The following is a 7,556-nucleotide window of genomic DNA, read 5'->3' on the forward strand; positions in this document are numbered from 1 at the left end:
AGAGGAAAATAGTTGAAGAAGGACCGGAGATGCAAATTCTTCATGCAGACAGTGGTGCATATATAGAATGGGTTACCAGAAGGTTTTAGAGGGATATAGACCAAATGCAGAAAATCGGAACTAGTTGAGTGGGCAACATAGGCAGCATGGACCAGTTTGGCCCAAAGCGTCAGTTTCCATGCTATATTACGGTACAACTCTAAATAATGCCTCAGTAGCAGCAAAGGCAGAACCTTTTTGGCAATAGCTAAAACAAAAGGAGCAACAAGAAGCTCAAGACAGAATATTACATTTTTTCAGAGTAATACATAGGTCTGAAGGTAACTGGTGGGTAAAGCAGCATGAATGTGAGACGAATGTGCAGAGGAGATCAAGAACTGTACATTAAATTAAAAAAATCAGTTACCCTGATACAGATTTGCTTAGTACTAGTGTAATTGCAGAGAATGGTCGGAAATCTATTCACTACAATATTTCCCATCAGTTAAATTCTAATGCAAAGGAAAAAAAAAGTGTCCTTGCCAGAGCTCACACTTGAAGATGAATCAGATCAAGCCACAACATCGCTAGGTAGCACTAATTCACAAGTGGTCATTATCTCATGAGTTTTATCTGGATTGTGGTAAATTACAAGATGCAGTATGGAGTAGAAGCAAATAGTTAGGTGACAGATGAAGTCAAATTATTTGTGTTATGCCTTGTATTCCTTTCAGATGCTGTAACTTTTGTATTACTTTGAGTGGCCGGAATAGTTCGAGATTTTTTTAGCTGTTGGAAAGTTTATGTTCTCTAAGGATATAGAACATAGAACATAGAACATTACAGCGCAGTACAGGCCCTTCGGCCCTCGATGTTGCGCCGACCTGTGAAACCAATCTGAAGCCCATCTAACCTAAACTATTCCATTATCATCCATATGTTTATCCAATGACCATTTAAATGCCCTTAAAGTGGGCGAGTCTACTATTTTTGCAGGCAGGGCATTCCACGCCCTTACTACTCTCTGAGTAAAGAACCTACCTCTGACATCTGTCCTATATCTATCACCCCTCAATTTAAAGCTATGTCCCCTCGTGCTAGCCATCACCATCGAGGAAAAAGGCTCCCACTGTCCACCCTATCTAATCCTCTGCAACTATGGTACCATATCAAAGACCATGGCTGTGTTCTTACTTTAATTTTAGTGCCTCTTCTAGTTCGAACTCTTCTGTTCATCTCAGAATCTCTCCTCAATTGAGATGTTGCTTTATTTGGGTGCCATGTTGGCTTGATGCGATGCATTTCAAACCGCTATTAGCTAACGAATTTTCTTTGCCTATGAAACTGAACAAGATTGCCATTCTGTTGTTTGGAGAGGCGATGACAGTGAAAAGGCCTGTACACCACATTGATTTAATTTCATCAGGCTATACTCATGTACATTCCTGTGTTAACTTACTTCGGATATCTAGTGATACTCATTCAAAATTTTAATTAATGAACTGAAGATATACAGATAAACAAAACAGCCAGAAACCGACGAACTGAATTCGTTTTGAGGAAAGGACACCACGTGATTTATGCATACTGATCAGAGGACCAAATGAAATGAATTTTAAATATATTATGGACCCAAGTTCATTCACCGAATTAAACATTTTTCTCCAACAGTGATGTTTATAAATAGTGTTGCATCCATTTGTTCATAAAATCATAACTTTGTAATGCTTCAATTTATTGTCCCCATGGAGACTCTCGAGGGTATAAATGGAAAGTATTTGGTATCCCTCATTCGAAAGGTTACTTCACAGACAGTCAGGAATAAAGACAGTTCGCATCGTAGAAGCAGAAATGGACACAGTTCCCAATATCAAGAAAGTATACTACATGATTCTTGCAGTCATTGGCGTTCCTGGTAAGTTATTACATCACTCTTGTTTTTGTTAAGTCCTTTGTAAGATGTTTTCTGCTTTATTCTGTTGATAATAACGTTCCCCGTAGATCCACCTGCCAAAATTATACACAGAACCTTTGTTTACTTTCTCTGAAAAGTTACTCAATAGTTTTAGACAATTGCAACTAAGTCTAATTTTGAGGTATTTTCTGCTTTATTCTGTTAATAATAACATTCAGCATCGATCCATCTGCTTACAATCATCCAAATAACCTTTATTACCTTTTCTCGAAAGTACTTCAGCAGTTTTGGTCAATCTTAGATTTTACTTGCAAACTTACCTTCTAATTTATGTCACATTAGTACCCTTTTGGCATATCTTAAACTATTGAATCATATTTCAGCAATCGCGGCCTTTTGTGTCAAATTTGTATCAGCAGCATCTGTTTCCAAAACTACCTCAATTATAATGATCCATGACTGCTTCCATCAACGAATTAAACCTACCCATTATCCAATCACCAACTTATTTTTATAATTCCCTTCATCTTACTGTGACTTTCTATGATTTGTTATTGTTTTAGAAGTGCTAATCGTGAAGAAATTTATCATAGATAACGAGGTCTAGAGCTGGATGAACACAGTAGGCCAAGCAGCATCAGAGGAGCAGGAAAACTGACGTTTCGAGTCGAGACCCTTCTTCAGAAATTTATCAGTTCTGTTAAAAGATAATCTGGCCAAAAATCCCTTTATTTATGAAAGTGCTTCATTGTTTCACCATTCTGCACGGATTTATATCGGTCTCTGTATGTTTTCTTCGAACAGTTACTTATCATAGCCAATATGTAAGACACATGCATGTTTGCCTCTAACATATACTTGCTTTGACCCTGAATGGAATCCCTCCAGTTTTTCAAGAAACTATGCACTTGCACCCGTAGGTGTTTTTCACAGTCAGCATTCCCCAGGTCACAAACATTAAATGTAAGTCATGCCCTGGTTTGCCTTTTCAAAAAGCAACATCTCACATTTATCTAACTTAAACTCCATCTGTTACTCTTCAGCCCATTGGCCCATCCAATCAATGTTCAGTTGTACTCTGAAATAATCTTCTTACACCATCTATTTTTGTGTTGTCTGTAAACTTCATAACCATGCCTCCTACACTCACATATAAATCATTTATATAAATGTTGGAAATCAGTAGACCCTGCACCGATTCTATTGGAACACCATCGGTCTCAGGCCTTCAGTCTGAAAAGCAATCCTTTACCACCACCCTTTGTCTCCTACCTTCAAGTCAGTTTTGTATCCAATTCGCTGGCTCCCTTTGGATTCCAAGTGACCTAATCTTACTATCCAGTCTACCATGCAGAACCTTATCGATAACTCTGCTGAAATACATTTAGACAATGTGTAGAGTTCTGCCTTCATCAATTTTTTTTGTCACCTCTTTAAAAAGGTTCATCAAGTTAGTGAGACCAGATTTTCCCCGCACTGTCCTTACCTTTTCAAATGCATGCAAATTCTATCTCTGAGAATGCCCTCCAACTACTTGATATTGATGAGGCTGCTTTTAGTATACTTTGTAAAATTATGGTTGCCCTTCTATAGGTGAGATGTTGTACTTGAGCAAGTTCAAAAAAGAATCACAAGGATGTTGCTGGGATTGGAGCATTTGAGTTGTTAGAAGAGGCTGAATAGGCTGGGCTTTTCTCCATGGAGTGTCAGAGGCTGAGGAGTGACCTTATAGAGGTGTATAAAATGATGAGGGGCATCAATAGGGTGAATAGCCATAGTCCTTTTCCTGGAGTCATTGAGTCCAAAAATAGAGAGCATATGTTTAACATGAAAGTGGAAAGATTTAAAAAAGGACCTGAGGGTGACTTTTTAACACATCAGGTAGCGCATGTGTGGAAGAGCTGCTAGGGGAAACGGTGGAGGCGGGTTTAATTGCAACATTTAAAAGGCACCTGGATGAGTATATGCATAGGAAGGGTTTCGAGGGATATGGGCTAAATCATTGCAAGTGGAACTGGGTTAGATTGGGGTTTGTGGTCCACTTGGATGAGTTGGACGGAAGGATCTATTTTCATGCTGTGCGACTCTATAATTATATAAGTCAGCCTCATTGGAATAATTAGGTTTCTTTGTCAGGGACGAGTTCATCAGAACCACCAGTATCATACTGTTTGATTTCTAACAGAGTTCATTCTCTAATTTGATGATGCACAGGTGATCTGAAACTTTCAATAAAAGTAAGTTTGCAAAGAATTTTTGACAATCATTTGCTAGATTCAGCAGTATCTTGAAAATGTCTGAACTGTTTCTTGCCTGCATAATTCTCTGGAAGACATAAAAATGGATATATTTTAGCATCAGGTTTAAGATGGTTTATATTTTAGCATGTAAACAAAAACAAACCTAATCCTTAGTGAATACTGGAATCCAGTCTCATCTGCATTTAAACAAAAAGAACTTTGTTCAATAATTTCCTGTCCATCACCTTCTATATTTCTTTTCCACAGTTAATTTGGTGGCTATTGCAATCTTGTCCCGGGCAAAATGTGGTCTCTCCGGCTGTACTACACGTTACTTGGTGGATATGGCAGTGGCAGATCTGCTGGTTATAGTCACTGACATCATATTGTGGAGGATAAGCTATTATTATTTCCCAGGATCCTTCCTGGACATCACTCCTGTATGCAGTGTTATCTACGTCTTGACATGTGCAGCCAGAGACTGCTCTGTGTGGTTCACGGTTACTTTCTCTTTTGATCGATTTGTTGCCATTTGTTTCCAAAAGCTGAGAATCAAATATTGCACGGAAAAAAATGCAACTGCTGTTTTAGCAATAACCTGCATACTATTATGCTTTAAAAACGTCCCTTTTTACTTTACTTTTGAACCTGGAGAGATAATCGACAACGTGCCATGGTTCTGTTATTCAAAGTCAAGCTATTATACTGAACCTGGATGGGTAGGTTTTGACTGGATGGATACAATTTTAACCCCAGTACTGCCTTTTGCTTTAATTTCATTGTTCAATTGTTTGACGATTAGGTATATTGTAATAGCTAGTCGTGTGCGTAAGAAGTTGAGGCATCAGACCAAGGGAGGAAATCGCATTGATGAAAAGATGGCGAATAGGAGGAAGTCTATTATTTTACTTCTAAGTATATCTGGCAGCTTTATACTTCTTTGGTTGACGTATGTGTTGCATTTTATATATTACAACATCACAACAACAAATCCGGAACGTTATGAGGATTCTTTGTACATTTTTCAACAAGCTGGTGTTATGCTACTGAGTTTAAATTGCTGCACAAACACATTTATTTATGCTTTGACTCAATCTCAGTTCAGGGAACAATTTATGAGGGCAATTAAATATCCAGTTAATACCGTTTTTCAAATAACTAACAAGCAAAACAACAGAAACTGACCCAGAGATGGTCCTATTGTTTCCACTACATCAATGTAACTTTACATTTCTTTTTAACTCTGTAATGCCATTCACATTGTTGCACCAGAATCAAGTGATATCATGGGAAAAAAAAACGACAATTAACGAAGTATGTTGTTATGTTTGTGGTTTAACATTTGGCTCATTACTCTTAAGTTTTCTAAGATCCCAGTTCATGACCTGCCGAATGGACACTTTGTATAGATCCATTTCAGCAACTCACTTCAAACTCATGCACAGATCATGATTATAGATGATTAAATTCCAAGATAATTACAGCACAGAAAGACCACCACTTCAAACTGGTCCTGGCTAATTTGAGCATATCTAGATGACTGCTCATGTTTTCTGTCCCTCAATATTTCTGTACGTGTCTTCTATTTGTAATGAAAAAAAGATGTCGAGTTCTGTTGCTTTAATATCACTCTCTGACCATTGGTCTTTCTCAATCAAAATTTCTCAGTTTAACCGAGCCACAAATATCTTTATTATTTTTTTTTCTCTCCAACTTTATCGAAAATTTTTATTTTTATTTTTATCGACGAAATGTCATCAAACATTTCCAAACTACCAAATGTCCCCAGTTATTAATTCAGCGTCCTCAGTACACTCCTTGGCACCTATTTTTTCAACTCATCCCATCCCACTTATCATGTACTTCATTCTTCTTTACAACACCTGTTAACTTTAGCTTCTGACTAGCCATAAATAGTTGTCAAATTAATAGCAGCACGCAATTAATATTTCTTGGTTTCATTAACATACAAGAAACACGCTGCATTTATCTTTATCACCGAAGAAAAACTCAATTGTACTCGGTCTATGATAGTTTGCCACTCTAAGTCTTTGTCTGGCTTTCTCTTTCTCCGCAGAACTGTCCTTCCCGTGAAGCGTGGGACCCTGTGCCTCACGCAAAAACAACAAATTTCATCAATTTCGTAATTACCACTCTCTTAAAGATTTCCTTCCTTTCTCTGTGTTATGCCTTACAGAAAACCTCTGCCTCTCTAGAAACAATCACATGCATGTGCATGGAAACCAACACACACACACACACACACACAATAAAACTGAGTGCACTTGGACCTAAGCAACATCAACGGGCACAACAATTGGTAGATAATAATATCTTCGCATTGCTCCATTGAACAATCCAGAAACAAGTACTCAAAGAATTCGTCATAGATGATGCATGCAACATAAAACCCACATAACCTTGCAAGGCAAAGCAAGCACATGTTTACATAGTGAGAACCTATACAAACGGCTACACCACATATAGGTGCAGACAATGTTAGTTCTACAAAGTCCTAATGAAACACATTAACGACAGGTCTGAACTGTGTTTATGCTGATTATAGTCGCCTCTATAATGTTGCTTTATATACTATTTAAGTAAATTCAATCGTTAGCTGTATTGAAGACTACTGTGTTGCTGTTCAAGAAGTTGTGCAAGAGCATGAACAGTAGCATTTAGATAAGACAAAGATTATATTGTTTATTATATTGTTGGACCATTTTTTACATAGGAAAGCTCATTCTTGATATTTCCCATAGTTTCTGAAATACTGAATGATTATCCTGAAGAGCCTTCAAGCTTAGATGGGCGGGAAAAGAAACATAGACGAAAACCTGTTGCAAAAGTACTTCTAAACTGCCCCACCAAGTATCTCAAGTTAGTAAAAACACTTGTACAGATCAGATCAATCGTCTTCACATCAGGGTCTATGCCAACTGGGATCTGATTGTGCAGATATTTACCGCAAATTAAACAAAAAGTGGCAATACTTTGCCTTAGAAAAGGTATTAGATATTTGAAGCTGAAAGTTTTGTCACTTTAGCGTGTTTTTCACACCCTCTATAAAATATCTTCTCGAGGAATTTGACTGGGATCTGTGCATTTTTCTTCTAATCTTAGTTCTACGGAAGGAAGATTGTGCACTAATAGTGTAGTGATAAAAGTTAATGAATTTTGGACAGAAATTACTGCTAATACCATTGACTCACACAAACTTCGACGTCTTGATTTATTTCAACACAGTGATGAATCTGACATAATTAAGTCATACCAACATGAATTATATGAATAGATTATATTTGCATGTGGATGAATGTTGTTCTGTTAATATAGGGAAACATCTAATCAAGAAATCAATACAAATTAAAAAAAAAAAGGTGACGAATATCTGGCTTAAAAACTCTTCCCGACATTTAGAT

At 37.3% G+C, this 7,556-nt stretch overlaps 1 protein-coding gene across 1 annotated transcript; it reads left to right on the plus strand.

Annotated features, from left to right (window-relative positions):
* Positions 1-1,830: 1,830 nt before the first annotated feature.
* On the plus strand, positions 1,831-5,318 carry LOC125486920 (probable G-protein coupled receptor 139). The gene is made up of 2 exons (XM_048616480.1): positions 1,831-1,894; positions 4,402-5,318. Exons 1-2 carry the CDS (start codon positions 1,831-1,833, stop codon positions 5,316-5,318), a joined length of 981 nt encoding a protein of 326 aa, XP_048472437.1.
* Positions 5,319-7,556: the final 2,238 nt, after the last annotated feature.

This window comes from Rhincodon typus, chromosome 35 (genome assembly GCF_021869965.1).
Source record: "Rhincodon typus isolate 14 chromosome 35, sRhiTyp1.1, whole genome shotgun sequence".
Classification (NCBI taxonomy): domain Eukaryota; kingdom Metazoa; phylum Chordata; class Chondrichthyes; order Orectolobiformes; family Rhincodontidae; genus Rhincodon; species Rhincodon typus.

Bases quoted from the DNA above. Each gene is read 5' to 3' on its own strand.
- LOC125486920 (XM_048616480.1), top strand. From the start codon at position 1,831: ATGGACACAGTTCCCAATATCAAGAAAGTATACTACATGATTCTTGCA. The intron at 1,895-4,401 runs GTAAGTTATTAC...TCTTTTCCACAG, and splicing joins TGCAGTCATTGGCGTTCCTG to TTAATTTGGTGGCTATTGCA.